Raw genomic sequence first — 22,230 nt, 5'->3', positions numbered from 1 at the left:
TTCAGTGAAAATAACACATTCCTTTCACAAAGATGTATAGCATAGGAGCTAACTTGGAGCCCAGACTGAGCAATTGCCTGGGGATGCAACTAAGGATGAATTCTCTACCATTGGAGACTTTCATTTTGAGAATTTGGCTTTTCCTATTATATAATTGTCTACCATAAAACATTGATATTAGATGAATGGATAAACAAAATGTGGCATATACATACAATGGAATAGTTTTCAGCCTTTAAAAGGAAGGAAATTCTGACATCTCATAACATGGATGAACCCTGAGGACATTACATTAGGTGAAATAAGCTAGTCACAAAAGAATAAATACAACATAATTCAACTTATATGAGGTACCTACAGTAGTCAAGTTAATTGAGACAGAAAGCAGCATGGTGGCTGCCAGGGGCTGCGGAGAGAGGGAACAGTGAGTTGCTGTTTAATGGCTACAGAATTTCAGTTGGAGAAGCTGAAAAAAGTTCTGGAGATGGATGGTAGTGATGGTTGCACAGCAATGTGAGTGTACTTAATGCTACCAAACCGTACACTTAAAATTTACCATTTTAACCATTTTTATGTTGTATATATTTTACCACAGTAAAATACAAAAAAAAGATTATGTCAAATAAAATCTGCAAAAAAAGTTATGAACTTTGGGATATGACAAATACGTATTTGAAGGTAGAAGAAATGAACTAAAAGAATAAACTAAAACATATTGCTCTGAGGTGCACCCCCTTTATTGAAAAATATACAAAATTATGTAATTCATAATGTTTTTAAACAAAAAAAGACAGTTTGGACTTCCACAAGGCACAACTATGCATTGGTTAGTAAAACAGTTCTTGAGAGAGAAAAACAAATTTGGTATTTTTAAGTCAGTAGATGGTAACTTCTTAGCCATAAAGCTAAATATTGAGATGAGGAAATCAGTGTAACGACCCGGTGAAATCTACCGGGATGACCCCTTCAGTGGGCTTTGGGCACTGCAGAGGGCAGGCAGCTTGGCTTTGCTGGCTTGGTGATAGACACAGGGACAATGCCAGGAGACATTGGAAACTGCTGTTGTAGTGGGAGTAATGGACTACAAATGACATTATGGGATCCACAGTACACTATAACCCATAGCACATGCAAGGAACTTCCAACAGTGCTTTACTTTAAAATAATACAAAATGAGTAAAATAGATTTTTTAAGTAAAAAGGAAATATATTACTTCTCATTTTTTCACTTTTAAAAGCTTTATTGAAGTATCATTTATAAACTGTAAAATTCGCCCATGGTAAGTGCATAGTTTGAGGATTTTTAGTAAATTCATACAGTTGTACAACCATCATCTCAGTCTAGTTTTAGAGCATTTCCTTCATCCCCAAAGTTTCCTTGTGTTCTAGCTAAGCACTCTTTGCCTAACCCAAGGTAATGAAGATTTGCTCCTGTATTTTCTTTTAAAAGTTTTATAGTTTTAAGCTTTCACCGGATCTATGATCCATCTTGTGGCAATTTTTGTGTATGGTGTGAGGTAGGGGTCTAAATTCATTTCATTGACTATGGATATCCAATTGCTCCAGCACCATGTTTAAAAAAAAAAAAAACTTTTCCTTCCCCACTGAATTGCCTTGGCACCTTTGCTGAAAATCAATTGACCATGAATGTGAGGGTTTATTTCTAAACTTTATTCTGTTCCATTGATCTATATGTCTATCCTTACACCAATACCACACTGTTTTCATTACTGTAGCTTTATAGTAAGCTTTGAAATTAGTTCTCCAACTTTTTTAATATCTATTTTATTTACATCTTCTTTACTTTCTTTCAGCAACATTTGTAGTTTTCAGTATACGAACCCTATACGTCTTTGGTTCAATTCGCTAAATATTTTATTCTTTTCAATGGTATTGTAAATATTCCTCTAATTTTATTTTCACATTATTCATTGCTTCTATATAGCACAGTTAATTTTTGTATATTGATCTTGCTACATTTGCCTATTAGTTCTAGTCGATCTCTTGTAGATCCTTAGGATGTTCTACATACAAGAATATATCTCTGCATGAATATAGTTTTACTTCTTCCTTTCGAATCTGCATGCCTTGAATTTCTTTTTCCCACCTTACTGCACTGGCCAGAACCTCCAGTCCAGTGTTGAATAGAAGTGGTAAGAGGGGATAATCTTTGCTTTGTTTCCAGTTGTACTAGTTTTCCATTGCTGCCTAACAAATGACCAGATACTTAATAGTTTTTTTTTGCTAAGTTTATCGATATCTACATTACGAATAAAGAAAAACTGGGGCCGGCCCCATGGCTGAGTGGTTAAGTTCATGTGCTCCACTTTGGCGGCCCAGGGTTTGGCTGGTTTGGATCCTGGGCGCAGACATGGCACCGCTCGTCAGGCCACGCTGAGGCAGCGTCCCACATGCCACAACTAGAAGGACCCACAACTAAAAAAAAAAATATACAACTATGTACCTGAAAAATAAAATTAAAAAAAAAACGAATAAAGAAAAACTACTTTGAAAATATTCAGGACATATATTTCCAGCTCTCTTTACCTCAGGAATTTTGTTTTATGTGGTACTTTTCTACTGATACTAATACTTTGATACACTGATGGAAACATATGGGAGGTTTGCCCATCTAGTTAGAAACAGTGGAATGACAGACCCCCGTACCCAAAGCAAGCAGCAGTGCACTTCAACCTCCAGCCCCAGGAGGCAAGTAGCACAAGGGCCACTACCACGGGCCCAATATCTAGCTGGTTTCATATTTGCTGAAGCTCACTCTTAAGACTAGATGGGACCCTGAGAAGGTACCAGTAGCTCAGCCTATGAAGGTCCCCGGACAAACCTTATTATTCTAGACATTTTAGTACAAATCGACTGGACTACAAATTCATGGGAAACTTAGCTTTGGCATTTCCTGACTGGTAATCTATTTAAACATCCAAACTTAACAGTGTATTAACTTACTTCTCAGACCTCAAATTTCTCAGAAACATCAAATTATTGCAGAAGTTCCATTTTTTCCCATTATGAAACTTTTGAGTTCTAAAAATATGCTCTTCCCAAATATGGCTACTAATTTAATATCAACTCAAAAAAGCAAAACAGTAAATCAAGAGTTGTCGTTTTCCAGTGTTAACTTTGGGTCAGATAGAAAAACTTTCTAACTCTCCCTAAACAGTAAAAAATGATAATAAAGATGTCAGAAATACAAAATATGGAGCATTCTAGACACCAAGTTATTTCTAAAGCAATATTTTAAAATATTACTTAATCTATTATAAAAATCTACATATAAATTAATATCAAAACTGCTAAATTAAGTTGCTACTGCAGTTAGGTTTCGCTTTATTAATCTAATCATTGATGATGTTTTTAGAAAACAGAATCTTAGGACTTCTCACAAAAATAATCTTAATTAGGTGGGGCATCACATTTCCTATGGAAACAGCAGTCTGTAACCAATGCTAACAGCTGTTCAGAGGTATGACAGATGGTGGGTGAACGTTCAAAACTTAGTTGTCACAGTTTGGCAGACAGAAAGAGAAATGTGTCATTTAACAATGTTTTATAACATTGTTGACTTACAAAGTAAATATTTATTGTGTAATAGGAAAATTTCTACAAGAAATTAAGAAGACCGAGGATCACCACCAAATAACATTTGCAAAATGCTTTTTATCTGAAAAAGCCTTGATTTTTCAGTCTGTCCAAACGCATCCATCATCTGACCATCCAATGTATCACATACAAGTTCCAATCCAAAACTGATTCAAAATATCATTAAAGGACACAACAACACTTCAACGCCAATTCCCAAGAAAGCCTAATTAATGAATCACAGGGTAACATTTCGTTATTTTCTACTAGATTTGTGTAATTTGCACTCACAACTGAAGAATCAATTCAGGGCAAAATCAGTTTCCATGCTGTACAGAGTTGGACACCGTCTCCTCAAAATTCATGTCTACCTGGAACCTCAGAATGTGACCTTATTTGGAAATAGGGTCTTTGCAGATGTAGTTATGATGATTAGAGTGGGCCCTAAATCCAATGACTGGAGTCCCTATAGGAAGGCCATGTGAAGACACAGGCTCACACACATACAGAGGAGAAGGCCATGTGAAGCTGCAGGCAGAGATCAGAGTAGATACAACTACAAGTCAAGGAATGCCAGGGATTACCGGCAACTCCCAGAAGCGGGAAGAAGCAAGGAAAGATTCTCCCCTGGAGACTTTGGAGGGAGCGTGGCCCTGCTGACACCTTGATTCAGGACTTCAGCTTCCAGAACTGTGAGAGAATAATTTCTGCTATTTTAAGCCACCCAGTTTGTCGTACTTTCTTACAGCAGCCTTAGAAAATTAATATATATACACCAAATTGTCTTTTACTAAAATTGATCTAAATATTTCATACACAGATCATCTCTGGACCAGTGCTTTTAACTTTTAAAAGCAGACATATTGGAACAAGCTGGACCAAGCACAGTTCTTCCTCAAGCCTCTTTATTTCTCCCCATAAAATGAGAAGCAGCGTATGCGTGCCAAGTGGAACTGGTTAGGTAGCAAACATTTAGAGATTTCTGGATCTATTTCTAACTGCAGATTAAACTAGATGTTCTTTACTAGAATTCAAATCAGAAAGCATTCCCCCCCTCAGTGGAACCACAGTATTTCTCCTTTTGTTTTAATGTAAATTCTTTCAACATGACACATGTTTTGTTTCCTCCAAACAAATTCTAATGTTTCTTTGAACTTGTTGCTATTTTAAGGGCATGACTAGAACAGATAAAGTACTACATGATCTTTAGTCTTCTGTAGGAACTCAGTCCTGTTTCTCTTTGTCAGATTAAAAATTATGGCCTCAAATTTAACTATTTAGAGTGTTATTGAATTAACTAAATACAATAAAGATATTTCAAAACATGGCTCAGTAGGATTAAGTAACCATCAATTCATAGTCCACAAAACTATGCCACTAGGTGTCAGTACTTGGAATCCTTAAAAAGGAACCAATGTTGATTCCGCAAAACAAAACAATCCAAATCTAAGCACGGGGTATGGAACATTAGAAGGAAGAAAAATGAATGTTCATTAAAAAGCTTCTTCTCAAGAGGTGGTCACGCCATGATCCTTTTTTAATGCGTACCATATGCATTTAAGTATTAACATTGTTTTAATGGTTAGTTTTCTCTATATGGCAGCCACTTGAATACTTCATTGATTACAATCTTGAAATGTAGCCTGTTAGCTCTGAAATAAGAGCTTAATGAACCATATTTATGGGCTGCAGATCATGAGGGTACATTCTAATGATGGCTTATGTCATTCATGATGATTAAAGCTTTCAGTGAAGGATGGCTCAGTTTGGATCTTCAGAACCAAATGCATCCCAACCCTCCCAAGGCTGACCCTATAGTCAGTCATTTCAGGAGAGTTTCAGGGTTCACATGTAGCACTTGTCTGCAAAATTCTGCAGACGTGCCATGTTTTTATCGGGCATAGCTCATTTTCAGTCCACCAGCTTCCTTTTCAAATTGAGATACACTGACAGGGCAAATGCTGGTACTGCAGACACTTCTTTAAATTCGTAATTCATAAGAATCCAAAGGAACTTTAAGCATGTTTTTCCTCACTACGATCTATGAGTCACTTCTGAAGTTGTGACAATGTCTACCCAAGAATGCAGCAGTTATTCAAAATAACTGTTTTCAGGGAGGTCTGAGGAGTTTAGCATTGAGCAATAAGTGGCGGCCTGGCTCAGTTCCAAAGTCCAGTCTATATCTGAATATCTGCACTTCCTGGTAGAAACAAGCAATGTTCTTGCATTTCCCCAGCAGTCTCAAGCTTGGTGTGCTCACATACCTCCTCACATTACTAAGAAAAATATAACTTTGAAAACCAATTTGGGCTTCTCTGAGGCCTTAAATGACAAAAACTCATTGATCTAAAGAAGGTCAGTAAATCTTAGCAATTACCTAACCACGGACTACATTGAAATAAACCAAACCTCCACGCTCTGCTGCAGCTTCTTTTAAATATCCCACACTTACTACTTCTAGAAAATGAGTATGACTTCTGTGGGAAATTCACAACTGTGAAAACTTTCTGCATCATATGAAGCAATGATAGAGAACAATAGATATTTAAATAGCCAATGAATAGAGGTCAAACCCTAAATCAAATAATACAACAGTACATAACACATGACAATAATGACAATGATGATGATCATGAAGGAGGGGGAGGACGAGGAGGAGAATGAGGAGAAGAAGAAGAAGAAGCAGATGAAGATGATAATGGAATGCTAGGGGTTATCCACAAAATGGAATGAATTTCAAGGGCTTTTTGGTTCCTAAAGAAAGTTAACAGCTATTTGAAATAAACTTAATCTGAAATGTCCTCAAATTACTTAAAATAAATTACACTAAAGAGAAGACTCATTTCCTTATCTCCCTGAGCACATTTTTAGCTTTATTGAGGTATAATTGACAAATACAACTGTAATTTATTTGAAGTGTACAATGTGACAGTTTCACAAATGTACACATTGTGAAAGGATTCCCACAATCAAGTTAATTAACACATCAATCACCTCACATATTTATCTTTTTTTTTCTTGCTGAGGACCCTTAAGTTCTACTCTCCTAGCAAATTTCAATTATACAATACAGTGCTATCAACTCCAGTCATCACGTTGGACATGAGATCCTCAGACCTCATTCACCTTATAATCAAAGTCTGTACCCTTTGACCAACCTCTCCCCATTTCCCCTACCCCCCAGCCTGGGGCAACCACCATTCTACTCTGTTAATATGAGTTCAATTTTTTTTTTTAGATTCCACATATAAGTGATACTATGCAGTATTTGTCTTTCTCTGTCTAGCTTATTTCACTTAGCACATTTTAAAACTATATTTCCCAGCAATCTTGCAGTTAGGTAGCCATGTAACTAGTGCTTGCCAATCATATATAGGCAAAAGTGATATAGCCCATTTCCAACCTCGAGCCTGCAAAATTCTCCATTTTCTCTCATCTGCTGGCTGGATGCAAAGGATGCAGTGGAAGATTCCAAAGCCCTGGGAGATAGCAGAACCACACAGTGGAAGAGGCCTGGATCCCTGAATGACTGTGGAAGACACCCCTGCACCTACCTGCATTAGACTGTGATGTGAGCAAGAAATAAACTTTTGCTCTGTTAAGCCATGCAAATTTTAAGATTGCATGCTATAGCAGTTAGTCAGCCCTGATTAACACATAAACTATATAAAAAAGCCAAAGTAAATTTAAACATTTGATAGTTAACTTGATTTGGTCAAATTTATGGAAAGCAGCAGCTGCTAGAAACCTATGACTGCACTCGTGTGAAGTTGAAACATAATGCAACGCTCTTAGCTTAGCTTTTCCCAAACTAGTTCTCATCAATTTGACAGGACTGTAAACAAAAGTTCTGTGCCCAAATTAGTTTGAGAAATGCTATTAGAGTTAATCAGATTTCTTTGCTATAGGACATCTCAGAGCTGTTAATATACTAACATCCATTGTGAATCTGTATAAATGGAATAAAGAATGTACCATTTCCCAAATTTATTTCGTCAATAAATCATTTAACCAATAAATTTAAGATCTATCCCCTTCCCCTATGGCAATAGCCACCACTATCTCCCAGAGCAATGTTCTGTAGAACACATTCTGGGAAACTTTGCTTTAGTTTAATTTGTATCATATGGTGGATTAATCAGAGTTAGCACCAAAACGTTCCAGGCACCCCAAAGCAAATATCATTCGCTTATTAAGGGAAAGTTTTTCTTATAAAAAGACTAATATGTACTAAGAAAGTTTTCACTGCTGAAGTTAACCAAGTTCTCTAAGAAAGGTATTTTATTCAAAATATCACTGAAATGAAGGCAGATGTGAACTGTCAGTTGATTTTTCTTTGTATCTCAATCTGCTGTCAATGGAACCTGTCATATTTAATGATGGAATACATTCTTATGTTTTAAGAAGACACTGAGCCTATGAAAACCATCAATGTTAAATATGAAATGTGTGTGTGAAAACAGTCCATTGCACAATATCTTATTTATTTTTCTCTCTCCTATACTCATGCTCGAAGTGCAATGTTTTAAAATAATGTTTAAAGCAATAAAAAGTGATCACAGCTAAGATCAATGGCTTCTCCTAATAGGAACACACGTACACACACACACACACACACATATAAACATACACATATAACTTTTTCATTGTGACTTGCTGGGCTATGTTGCATTTGTTCTGTATATAATATACTTTATTTTAGTTATGAATCTATCATGGATGATTTCCCACATTTCTCACAGACTTAAGGCAACTGAAAAAGGACTGTTATGATGGACATCTGGAATTCATGTAAAGTAAAAAGGTATGCTGAATATTCAATTTGTCAAAAAGAAATAAAAAGAAAAACAAAGACTTACATCTAATAGTGTATGAAGATGCTGATCCTGGAAAACACTGTGTAGAAAATCTAAGTCCTTTTCACTGCAGTCTGTAAGGGCGTGAATTTCTTCCAGGCTGTCCAGCACCTGTGAGACTGCTCCTGAGGAGAACAAACAGAAAAGAAACAGCCAGTATAGAAAGCCAATGTCAAACTATCATTTGTAGCTTCAATGTTACAATTCAGAACAAAGAGAACTTCAAAGGTTCACGTCTTTACTGAAGGACAGACTTGAATGAGTTTCGTATCACTTAAGGAACAGAGTATTTTCAGCGAGTTTATATTCTTAATGTATTTGTGTGCTCCTCATTTTTCAAAGTAAACTGAAGCTTGTCTTACTTGGATTAAGGAAACTCATCAACTATATTTGAGCTACGAGGAGATCTGGGTCCAGTAAGTTATCTATCAGGAAGAGAGTACGGGTTCCACGATCCCATGACGTTTTAAAATATTACAGGAATAATCCAGGCGAGCCTTTCATACAGGTGCATTCCATCAAGAACTGAAGGTAAAGCCAGCTGTAGATCTGAGGGACAAACCTTCAACCGGGAGCTCCTGCTGTGTGAAACAGGCTGCTTAGGATTTTTAAGGCTCAAATTTAAGTGAACAAAAATCCCAATCCTTTCTTTTTCCTTCCTTTACATACAAAGTCAAGGGAACCAAATCATTCTCAGCCTGTTAGGCTCTTTTTATTCAGGAGAGAAAGACAAAGGGTACGTCTGCTGACTGACACTTCCAAATACCATATTAAATATTAGGGCAAATCATTTTTGCAGGGCAAAGCAAATGGTAGTGTGGTCACTTTCTTTAAATTTCCTCTTATAACCAGGAATCCGGAGAGGTGTCAGTAGGGAAAGATGCGTACTGAGTAGCAACAAAGTCACTTACACAGCACTGAAGACATGGCTGGCCTATCATTCTGCAGACAACATGCACATACATACTCCAGAGAAAGAAAAGAACCTGGAGAGGCTAAGCTACAGAACATTTGTGTACACAATGTTAGAGAAATTTTAACAATAAGCCCCTCACCGCACATGTACGTCTTGGACCAGCCGTTTTCAACCAGTAGCAATTTTGCCCCCCGAGAGGACATTTGGCAATGTCTGAAGACATTTTTTGCTGTCACAACTGTGATGGGGGGGCAGGGGACGGGTTGTGCTACTGCCATCTAGTAGGTAGAGGCCTGGGATGCTATTAAACATCTTACAATGCCCAAGACAGCCCTCCACAAGGCAGAATTACGCAGCCCCAATGTTCATAGTACTGAGGCTGAGAAACCCTGCTTTAGATGAAGATAAAAATCAATCTTCCTGTTCTGGAACTCTATGCTGTTTTTAAGTACTTCTGGTCTTGACCCTCATCCATTCACAGGCACTTACTGGTGAGAATGTAAATTAGTACCACTTTTCCAGAAAGCAATCTGGTAACATATATCAAAGAGCCTTAAAAATGTTCATGCATTTTGATTCACTAATTCCATTTACAAAAACCCAGCCTAAGGAAACAATAGGAAAGGTAGAAAAAGATTTATGTATTAAGGATATTTATCATATAAAATGGAAAAAACATCTAATAATTATAGAATGACTACATAAATTATAGAACATCCATATAACAGAATGTATAGGCAAATGAAAATTGTTTTTGAAGGATTTTAAAGACAGAAATTCTCATGATAGAAAATTCAAGAAAGCAGAATGTGAAACCATACAAACTGTATATTCCCAATTATGACTGAAAAAAGATATATATACAAACTCAGGAAAAAACAGAATGAAATACACCAAAAGGGTAACAGTAGTTATCTTTATTTTCCTATTTATACTTCATTCTGTTCTCGTCCATACTTTCTGAGTTTTCTAAAATAGAAAGAGAAGGTTGCTATATAAGCAACTGCTTTTTGTAGTACTATTTAATTATGTTTAAGATTTGGGGCTTAAGCTACAAATCAAGTGGTTATCCATGTGGAAATTACTGTGGCTTTTTTAAATTTGATTTTTTTTTTTTGGTGAGGAAGATCGCCCTGAGCTAACATCTGTTGCCAGTCTGCCTCTTTTTGCTTGAGGAAGATTGGCCCTGAGCCAGCATCTGTTGCCAATCTTCCTCTTTTTTTTTTTTTATTGAGTTAATGATAGGTTACAATCCGCCAATCTTCCTCTTTTTGCTTGAGGAAGATTGTCACTGAGCTGACATCTGTGTCAATCTTCCTCTATTTTGTATACGGGATGCCTCCACAGCATGGCTTGATGAGTGGTGTGCAGGTCCAGGCCTGGGATGCGAACCTGCAAACCTTGAGCTGCTGAAGTGGAGTGTGCGAACTTAACCACTATGCCACCAGGCCAGTCCCAAATTTGATTTTTTATTATGAGATAATTATAGATTCACATGCAGTTGTAAGAAATAATAGAGATCTCATGTACACTTCACCCAGTTTCCCCCAGTTGTGAAACTGTCATACAACATCACAACTGCGATACTGACACTGATACAGTTAATCTACAGAATATTTCGATTGCCACAAGGATCCTTCATGTTGCCATTTTATAGCCACACTCATTTCCCTCCTACCCTACCCACCCCAATCTCTGGCAACTACTAATCTGTTCTCCATTTCTATAATTTTGTCATTTCAAGGATGCTATATAAATGAAATGATACAGTATGTAACCTTTTGGGATTGGCTTTGTGTGTGTGTGTGTGTGAGGAAGATTAGCTCTGAGCGAACATCTGTTGCCAATTTTCCTCTTTTTGCTGGAGGAAGACTGTCGCTGAGCTAACATCTGTGTCAATCTTCCTCTCTCTTACGTGAGATGCTGCCACAGTGTAGCTTGACGAGTGGTGCTAGGTCTGCACTTGGGATCCAAACTTGCGAACCCTGGGCTGCTGAAGTGGAGGGTGCCAGCTTAACCACTATCCCACTGGGCAAGCCCCTGGGATTGGCTTTTTTGACTCAGCATAGTTCTCTGGAGATTCACCCAGGTTGTTGTGTGTATCAACAGTTTAATCCTTTTCATTGGTGGGTAGTATTCCACAGCATGGACGTACCACAGTTTGACCATTCATTTATTGAAGGGACTGTGGATAATTTCTGATTTTGAATAGTCACACCTGCCAGGCTATTGGTATTCTTTCCTTGAAAACATTAAGTGGATATTAAGTGGGATAAAAAAGGTACAAGGCAGAAATCAGTTCTCATTTCCCCCGCTGTCCCTGAAAAGGTATTAACCGAACCCATTTCCTTCTACCTGCTCTTCTTAGGACTTTTACTTTGTTCTGAGTAGGAAAAAAACTCTGGAAATTAGTTCAAAGCCAGCTCGCTCGTCATGCCTTATTGAAAGCCTTGGAAAGTAAGAGCTAATATGAAGCAATTAGTCCCAAATGTCCCACTGAACCCCTGACTCCAGCACATCACCAACAGCAGAATTAAATGATACCAGGTCTATAAAGTTACCAAAGCCAGTTCTAAACTTCTGGATTTATGAAATAGCAATAACAAAAATACTAATGAAGGTCTTTTTGGTATATTAAAAAAATTCAACAGATACCACAGAAACCCAATTATCATTTTCATTCGGTTAGCTTAGTGGAATCTTATTTAGTTTTTTTTATTGTCTCTATCCACCATCACTTATGGTGTTACACAATCTAGGTAGCAGTTTATTAATACTATAAGATTAAAATAAAGCAATCTTGTATATATCGAATACTAAGATGGCAAGTCTAACCACTGGGAAGCAGTTTTGGCTACACCAGACCATGGACGTATCATTTGTTGGTCTGTGAACTCCCAGAGTTCCTGGCCCATCAGCAGACTCCATGAGGTACCCTATGTGTGCACTTGTTCACTCTTCTTTTCTGTGCTGTGAGGTCCTTAAGGCACATCTATATTTGATTCATTTTATAACATCCACAAAGTATGCATTGAATTAATTACTAAAGAAACATAATATAGTCATGTGTCACATAATGACGTTTTGGTCAATGATGGAGCACATATATGGCAGTGGTCCCCTAAGATTAGTATCATACAGCCTAGGTGTGTAGTAGGCTATACCATTTAGGTTTGTGTAAGTACTGTAGGAGAGGAAGAAATTTCCCTCTATCCTAGGTTCTTCTGGTTCGTCTAAGAATTTAATTGACATGAGACAGATTAACAGGAGAAGAAGAAACAAAAGTTTAATAACATACATACATGGGAGAAACCCAGGAAGACCTGGCTAACTTGACAAAATGGTGCAAGCTTTCACTATAAAGACCATCCTTGGCTAAAGACAAAAGAAGATGTTTGGGGTGGGAAGAGTCAGGGACTTCAAAGGGAAGGAAGGCAATTCACAGAAGGCGAAAAGGAGCAAACGTTTGGAAAACAAGTGTTTGGCCAAACAGAAACAAAAGAACACAGAGGGGAGCCCAGCAAACAAGGTTTTCTAGGTTCCTCCCTGTCTACCATCTAGTTCATGCGGTGCTAAGGTGAGAGCTCACTTCCTGAGACACGTTTGTTTAATCTGAATCCTTTTAGGCAGTTAAGGGGGAGGTAACAAGAAAAACTTTCTGAGTCTTTTGTTTCTTAAAAATAATCAGCCTAAAATAATCCTCATGTTAGAGAGACACATTTTGGGGTGGCAAATTTTGTTCCCATCAGTACACTCTATGATGTTTGCACAATGACGAAATTGCCCAACAGCACATTTCTCAGAATGTATCCACATCGTTACCTAACGCATGACTGTAATAACAGCAGCTCCCAATTCTTGAGTGTTTATCATGGGCCAGGCACATCTCAGGACACGCAATGAGGTAGATCTATTACCCAACCTTTCTAGATAGAGAACTGAGGTTCAGAGAGGCCAAGGCAGGTTACAGCTGGAAGTGGTGGAGCCAGGACTCAATCCCAGTGTGTCTGGCTCAGAAGTCTATGCTCTGGCTGACTTACTACACTAATTGGTCGTACTAGGAAACATGGGGGGAACCTTCAACAACAGCTGTGTGTGGTTTATGCATGGATATGGAGGTTAGAAAAGAACTTGAACACTGTTGGGTCAGACAATAACCAAAGCATTTACTGAACATTCCTGCTTTTTGCCAGGTGCTAGGCAGGAGCTTCAGAGAAAACAGGTGTGATCCTTGGCCTCGAGGAAGGGGCTCTCAGGCTGGGGCGTGAAGGAGGCAATACTATACACTGAAGTAAACAACACAGAAGAGGTTAAAAAAAAAAAAAAAAAAAAAAGCAGCACAGAAACAGGCTGCCCAGAGGGGAGCTGGGATAGCCTCAGAAAGGAGGTGGATGAGCAGGAATCCAACACCACCCAGGGTCTAATCTGCTTTGACGGACCCAGTGGATGCTTTGATGGAAAGCACAAAGGCATCTGTTAGCCTGTGTTTCCAGGAGGCAAGACCCACCAGGTCAACAGGTCTATTTAACCTCCTTAGACTGTCATCTTTTTTGAACTGATTTACAGTCTTATCTTATACCCAATGTGATTAACTTTGTGGATTTTCAATCATGGAAGGAAGCATTTCCATGGCTGTACTCAAGTTGCCTATTTCAAGCTCTGAAAAGTGCCCCTAATTTTAAGTTTCTGTAATTAGGTAAGAAAACTACAGTTTTTATTCCATTTCTCCTTCATCTTTCCAAGTTGAATAAACATATGTTTTTAGTTTAACTTCAAAATCTTTCTTCACCCTTGATCATTTTAACACCTTCCATTGAGCCATTTAACACGTCTCCTAGTTCCATTATTTCTTCCTTTGGGTATGACCAGCAGAACCACAGAACACATTCTTTGTCTGATAGATGTGTATAATTTATACCTGCAGTTCAATCCAAGCCCATCAAAAAGTCCCATAATTTTTCAATTCATTATAAAATATAAACGTACACAAAGACATTTCTGGGGCTTTTCCATTGCTTTTTGCTTTAAACACTGAGGCAGAAGTAATAATTAATACAACACAACACAATGATACACACACGCATGCTCCTAAGCTGCTACTAGTACTTATTTTGTTGATCAATACTGTCATATCTGAAAGAACGATTCATTTTTCTCAAAAACTGAAAAGGATGTTTTTTTCTATAAAACTTTTGAATAAACTCGTAACTACCTTGGAAAAAAATCAATAAATAAATAGTACATGAGTTCACCTCAGAGAGCAATTTATTTACTGGCAGGACTGTAGGCTATTCTATCCATTTTCGTATTCCTGGCTGCACTTTGCAGAGTGCTTGGTACCAAAAGACACAATAAAATGTGTTTGGTTAAAATTATTTTTTCTGAGCAAATTCTGAAGAATTGAATATAAGGTATTATAACAAAATAACCGCAGAAAACAGCTGATTTTACAGTGCTTTTTCCTTAAAGTCATAATGAAAATTATTTTAATATTCATGTTTGTATAACAGTTTATAATTTCCAAAGTGCTTTTACAGTTATTACCTTACACGATTCCACAATAACTCTGTCCTGTATACAAGTGTTTTTATACGTGAAAAATCAGAGGCTCAGCAGGGTTAAATGACCCTGGGGCCACGCAGTGAACAGAAGAGCAAGTTCGAGAATGCAAGTCTCTGACACCAGCCCCTCCTGAAATGATGTTTCATCCTCAGCAAGGCACCTGAATAATTTGCATTTGGTAATAAGATGATATCCAGTTTCTATTCTCTCTTTAATTTCACTTTTAGTTACCATATAAGGTTTATTTTCTTAGGCCTTGGTCCAAACTTTCACAACGATAAATTCATGAGAAAATAATCAAAACTGCCTTCAGAATAGTATTTCACTTTAATTTTTGCATAATTAATCTGGTAATCAAGTTTGTATCTAAAAATTAGGTCGATAATTTTATACATTTTAACTTTGAACATTTCTACTTTTTCTAAGAATCTCACTAATACAAACCAGTTTCTCAAAAGTTTTCCGTTACTATTATGAAATAATAATCAAAAAAGCATAAATATGTCAACTGTTTTAAAAATGTTTTCTGAGTCTATTTCTTTAGAGAGGAATATGCTTTTAAGGTCAATGAAAACTTTTTGAGTCTAGAACAATTTCATTACAAGAGTGGAAAAATCTCATAAAAAAGTTGACTGAGTTAAAAATAACCTGAAAGGAGGACAGAAAAATAAATAGCAGAATGTTTAAACTAAAAAGTTCTCAGTGTCAAAGTAGCCTGAGTCTGTATGAAAACTGTTTCCTCTTATGTTTTACTATGAAAAATTTCAAACCTATAGAAAGTTGAAACAATTGTACTCACTACCTAGATTCTCCAGTTGTTAACAGTTTTCAATTTTTGCTTTATCACACATCTATCCATCCATTAATTCATTTCAAAATAAGTGGTAGAGTGATCCACATCAGCACACTTTACCCCTAAACGCTTCAGCATAGATTTTAACACTTGTCTGTCTCTCTCAGGTAAAATTTACACAGAGTAAAATACACAAATCTTAAGTGTACAATTCAATGAGTTTTGATAAATGTATACATTACATACATCTGATAACATTACATACATCTGTTATTTCAGTAACAAAGATTTGTATGTGTATATTTAAAAAATGATCTGTATAGCTATAAAATGCAATGTCACTGAGCAAACACAGCATCTGAATCTCGTCTACCTTCTCCTGTGGTTGTCAATAACCTCTTTCCTATTAGCTATCCCACTTACACCACACTGAATCACTACGCGCACATTCAGATCACCCACTCAATCAAAGCCTCTCCTTGCTAGCACAACAGCATTGTAAAAAAATCTGCTTACTAAGGTATAATTTATTAAGCTAAAATTCACAATTTGAGTGTACATTTTCATTACTCCAAAAAAGTTCCCCTCTTGCCCCTTTGCAGTCAATCTCTTCCCTGTACCCCCACTTCAAGGACGATAGCTTTTATTCTCACTGTACAAGGCAAATTCTGGTTATCAATCAAGTTATAAGCAATAATGAATCCTGTAATGGAAACTGGATTTTGGACTTAAGTATTTGTGCTATATCCAATTCAAGTTGTGAAAACTTATGCATGATGATAAATGCTTTAGATTCTTTATGTATAGATTATAGTGCTGATGCCTCAAAATTTATTAGTTAAAAGAAGTAAACTCTGCAAATGTATTCTGTCAGAGCACAGATGTTATAATTCAAATGCCATTTTGCTTGTTGAAATAGCCTATGTTTCCGAATAGCAACATTGTTGGACACAAATGTGTCAAAGTACTTTAAGTACCATTCTGCTGGTTATTAAGTGCCCATTCACATAAAACTTTATGACTAAGGAAAAGCACTACTTAATACCTCCAAGATGCTTTCATTCCCAAATGACATGATAGGTCTGATTTAAAAAAAAAAAAAAAAAGGAGAGGGGTGCTAAATCTGGAGAAACAAGAGCATGGCGGGCAGCCTCTAAGATGACCCCAAGATCCTTGTCTCCTGGTATTCACAGCCTTGTATAATTAATCCCTTTCCTGGAGAGTGGGCTAGACTTATTAACTCACTTCTAATGAACAGAATAGGGCAGAAGTGATAGGATGTTAGTTCTGAGATTAGGTTATAAAGACTGTGGCTTCTGCCTTGGGCGCTCTCTTACTTTTGCCCTCCCTCTTTGATCATTCATGCTGGGGGAAGCAAGCTTCTATGTTGTGAGCAGTCCTATGGAGAGGCCCAACAGCCAGTGAGTCCCACAACCATGAGTGAGCTTGGAAGAGGATTCCCCCTGCAGTTGGACCTTCAGATGAGACTGCAGCTCTGGACAACAGCTTGACAGCAATCTCACGAGAGATCTCGAGCCGGAGGCACTCAGCTGAGCCACCCCCAGATTCCTGACCCATAGAAACTATGAGATGATAAATACTGCTTTGAGGTTATTCATTGCACAGCAACAGATAACTAATATACTGTGAGATTTTTATATTAAATCAGCTGCAATTTGAGCTACCAGTAACTAATGCAAGAAGGTGTGACAATGACTTCAATTATTAGCAACCAGATTTTCTAATTTATCTTTGTCTCATATACTTTCCCCCCATAACACTGAGGAAAGGGTTTATTCTATTGTTTTAATTGAAATTATTATTGAGGTAATTGTAGATTTGTATGCAGTTGTACGAAATAATACAGAGATCCCTTGTATACTTTGCTCAGTCTCCCCATTGGTAACATTTTAGGAAACTATAGTATAATATCACAACCAGAAGACTGACATTGATACAATCCACCCATCTTATTCAGACTGCTTTGGTTTCCCTTGTACTTATTTGAGTGTGTGTATGTGTAATTTCTTACATACTTTTTTCTTGAATATTCTCACATACTCAAATTACATTCCTTTGTAATTAAAATCTAGCCATTATATTATTCTTTATAAATGTTCTTCTGATGGTACAAGTTGTCAAGAGACATAAATTCAGGGGTTTATTTCACAGCTCCACATTAATAAATCTAAAATAGAGTCAGTAACAGAGTAATAAAAACTGCTTATAGATTATGTAATTGTCAAAGGAAAATTCACTTACCCTGAAAGTTTTCTTGAAAGCAAAGTATAAAATAAAATGTTACCCTTTCCCCAGAATTAATGTATTTGTGCTTGAAATTCAGATGTGAAATAATATTAAGTACAGTTAAAATTTTAACACTGCCTCTTTTTCCTCTTATGAAAGAAGTGAGAAGTTAATATTATTTGTATAACAACGCCTCAGGAAATCAATATATCCAAGTTTTTATTTTATGATCAGGCAGTGTTAAAATTCATAATTAAACATCTAAACACAAACAGCCAAGGAAAAAGTCAAGCTGATTACGAACCATGCAAAGCCAAACACTTTTGCATAAAAGATAAACCTTAGAGGAAAACAAAGGGGTACCTACTTTCTGCTGCTAGAAGTCCTAGGAGGAAGGCAGCATATGGACAAACAACAAACAGTATGATTTTAGAGCAAGCAGATTATCAAGCCACAGTTGGGCCCAGCAGATGAGCCACAAGAAGCATGGTCCCCCGGTGGAGCCCAAAGTGAGCCCCTGTGTTCCATGAGCACAATCACGGGGACTGTTCAGGATTTCAGTCACCACCGCACTGGGTTCTGATTCTGACTTCTTTGATTTGAAATATGAGAACAGAACATTCTCGCTTTGGATTAGTAAGTAACACAGCAACAATCCACTGTCTATCATAAAATAAAACTTAACAAATTCTAGCGAACGTATAATAAACTAATTTCAATAATCAACGTAGACAAAAATCTCATATAAAAATTGTTTTACAACGTAAACAGCATACCTAAACATTTTAGACTCTTCTTTAGATGACAAATTGGGAAACTGATTTGTTTTAAATTCATTTTTAAATTGTGGTTTTAAATAGAATTTTCGGGGGACCAAAATAAGATCGCCAGCTTTTAATTTTGTCAAGCAAAGTCATTAAAAAAAATCTAACTACCTACCATTTATTATCATTTTATAGAAAGAATACAAAAAGGCATTATCTAAAGATGAACAGCAGACTGCCCATCTCAAGAAAGGGCAGTGGTGACCTTACACGTTTCTCTCTCTAACTCCTCCTTCCCCACCCCCTCACCCCCACTCTACCACAAGCACACGCTCTATGAACACTTTTCTTTTTTCGCCATGGGCCTAGAAGTTTCAGGTAATGATGAAAAGTGTTTTGGTGTCTTGTACTATAAAACAAACCTATGCAAATTTAAACAGAAAGACAGTGGAAAGGATAAGGTTGGGAACTTAAAATAAATGATCAACTTAAAATAAATGAAGAATTTAAGGATTAGAATTAAATAGAGAAGGAGTTAGGCTTGAAGATTAATGGAAATATTTTAAAAAACGAAATAAAAATGAAAATATAGATGTGTTAATTTATGAAAGGGTAAAGCTGTTATGTGAGTCTAGATAAAATATATAACAGGCTTTCTGCAACCAGCCGTACAACTATTACGTTGGCTGCAGAAAAGAAAATTTGTGGCAGATAGCCATTTGATAAATAATGCCGATAATAAGAGTATAATGCCTCCCTTTAAATGGCTTAGCATTAAAAATTAATTTTAGGAACATATTAATAATCCCTGATAGCCATGTGAAGTTTAGGAAAATAGAATTTTCTTCAAAATTTTGTGTTTGACTTCTGAGTATATAAAAATTTTGTCTTCATTTAGGGCAGATGATCAGATATGTACATTGCATAATAATTACTCTATCTTGCATTTGTAGAAGCTGGACAGTGCCATTTAAAATATTTTAGAGATAGACATTTAGCACATCAAAGATATATATTGCTTACAAGAGCATTAAGATCCAGAAACATTAAAAAAAGACAAAAAAAAATAGCGTGACTGCAGGAAAGGGAAGCAAGAAGGAATGCTAAATTGTGAACATCTAATTTGAGGGCTTGCAGGCTACCTGCAAGACAGAGTAAGAAATCTTTTTGTTTAAAAAGCAAGTACTGTAATCATAAAATTTTCAACCATATCATTTAGAGATTGTACTGAAAAACAGAAAATATTCGGCAACAAAAATGTACTTAATAGAAAATAAGCATGTCTATAACTACAGACAATTCCTTTCCCTAAAAGGAAAATCCACCTCTTCGTAGAAAGGAACATTTAAGACTAGGCAGAGGCAAACAGTATGGGGCAACATTAAAGATTAGGATTACGAAGCTGTTGCAAGGACCATCCTGCTCTCTAGGCCGATTTCTAAAGATGAAAATGGTATCAGAGATCTTGACCTAAAACCTCTAAATATATTCCAAGTATATGACTATATCACATAGTCACAGTACAACATAAAACCATTAGTGGATCCACTCCCCCTAGACAGCCAATTGTAACCTGAGTGTAAGAAGAGAAGAAAGAGGTTCGAGCTAACAAACAATAACAAAAAGCTATAGGTGGAGGGAATACAATGGACTGGAAGAAAAAGGACAGACATGAAACAGGGAGCACTGGGGAACATACCTATAAACACAACTATGGCCTTGCCTGTCACGTGGTAAGGGCTCTGGATTATTACCAAGTCAGCACAAGAGGAAACAGCAAGGCCTTTCTCTCAGAGTCTCTTCTCTAAGATTCCCATTTCTGAATGTTTTTGGAAATCACCTTCACTCAAAAGAGGAAGATTCACATCCCAATTGGTAAAGGTCAAAACAAGGAACTATATACATGGTGGAATGGGAAACTTGATCCTGTCATGTTGCACAAAGTGGTATGTAAGCACATACCAATTGGTAAGAAAGTCTGTATGTGTGTGTGTGTGAGCATGTATGTGCACATACATGTATAAAAGAGGAAGGAAGAAGCATAAATACTGACAAACACTCATGGTTCCAACCTAAAAGAAGTATTAGCACCTCCATTTTTCCTATATTTCTAAGTGTGAAGAATAAACAATTCATGCTTTTGGAAGGACCCTGAGCCTTGATTCCAATGGTAATACATGAATACTGAATGAGCCGGTCCAGGAGTACAAAATTCAAATCACCAGTGCAAAACAAGGTCAACCATATGACAAACACTGAGTGACTCTAAAGAAAGAAGGAAAAAAAGCTGAGGCCAGAGGACATGATGTAGAAGTATATAAAAAAATACACGAGTAAAAATTAAAAACTATAACACACTCATACACGCATTTACATATACATATAAATGGGTCCTATGGATTTTTAGTAAATAATTTTTGAGAATACCTCACTGGTAAGATGGAAATCTGAGCACTTTATACAATAATTTTGTGAACGCTAGTGAGTTTTTTTCAGGAGTACCTATAGACATTTCATCAAAATAGGGAACTCTTCTTCTACGTTCTTATCCCTTGAATGCTTATATACATGTGTTATAGACTTTATAAAAAGAGAACTTAATTGGTTTAAGAGAGAACTCACAAGACAGCTTTACACTGAAAGATTCAATTAAAAGCAGTGTTGTCCTGAAGTCTGATCTGCTACAGTTGACATGGGGAAAATCTTACATCAGAAGTTTTTGTTGAGGTAGAAGGTAAGCAGAAAGATCCAGAAAGACTGACTATGACATTGGAGTGGATGAAGTGCAATGCTGAGTCTGGAGTGGGGGAAGGGGAAGAAGTATTTCTGAGATAAAAAAAAAAATGTGAAATGTTGGTTTTGCAGCAGTAGGGGAAAGCAACTCTGCTATTAAAATTAAAAGGAACCAGACACATGGATGGGATTTGGTTGCTGACAAACTTCCTTAGAATCTCTTGGAGAATCTGACTGAATCACAGAGAAAGTGCATTCACAATGGAAAAGAAAGGATGTAGACACCAAATGATTCACACTGGTGCATGGATGATGCAATTACCTGAGGAGGTAGGGTCTTCGGAGAAATCTGGCAACTCTTCAGGGGGATCCCCGTAGAATGAGTTAAACTTGTGACTTGACACAGCTGCTAGTACTGCACCCTAAAGCAAAGAGATGAAAAATATGCAGTATTAAAACAAATACAAAAATCTAAGAAAGTAAATTAAGCAATGGTTATTTAAGGATTATTCAGAAAGCCAAATATATGGGACATGACAGCTAGAAGAAAGGTAGCTTTTAAACAATTTTGGATTCTTTTAAATAAATCACACGTGCATTTACCAGAATAACACTGTTGGGGATTGTAAGAGTATATGAAACCATTTATGTCTTGAACTCAAACATGTACCACACAATGGAATATTCTGCAGTGATTATAAAATGATGCTGCAGGAGGATGTTTAATGAAACGGAAAGATGCCTGTGATGAATTACATAAAA

General features: G+C 36.8%; 1 protein-coding gene across 18 annotated transcripts in view; it reads right to left on the bottom strand.

Annotated features, from left to right (window-relative positions):
• CASK (calcium/calmodulin dependent serine protein kinase) overlaps positions 1-22,230 on the bottom strand; it is a 362,261-nt gene that overhangs the window by 71,546 nt on the left and 268,485 nt on the right. For 11 of the 18 annotated variants that reach the window (XM_070502071.1, XM_070502072.1, XM_070502077.1 and 8 more), the window contains exons 10-12: positions 21,791-21,890; positions 18,339-18,356; positions 8,457-8,578 (exon numbers count right to left, since the gene is read on the bottom strand). In XM_070502071.1, the coding sequence (XP_070358172.1) occupies positions 8,457-8,578; positions 18,339-18,356; positions 21,791-21,890 (240 nt within the window). The remainder of the gene's footprint in view (positions 1-8,456; positions 8,579-18,338; positions 18,357-21,790; positions 21,891-22,230) is intronic. The other 7 variants (XM_070502073.1, XM_070502080.1, XM_070502084.1 and 4 more) reach the window with 1 other exon arrangement.

The sequence above is a fragment of the Equus asinus genome, chromosome X (genome assembly GCF_041296235.1).
Source record: "Equus asinus isolate D_3611 breed Donkey chromosome X, EquAss-T2T_v2, whole genome shotgun sequence".
In the NCBI taxonomy this organism is placed as follows: Eukaryota; Metazoa; Chordata; class Mammalia; order Perissodactyla; family Equidae; genus Equus; species Equus asinus.
This window is presented reverse-complemented; position numbering and strand designations above follow the sequence as displayed.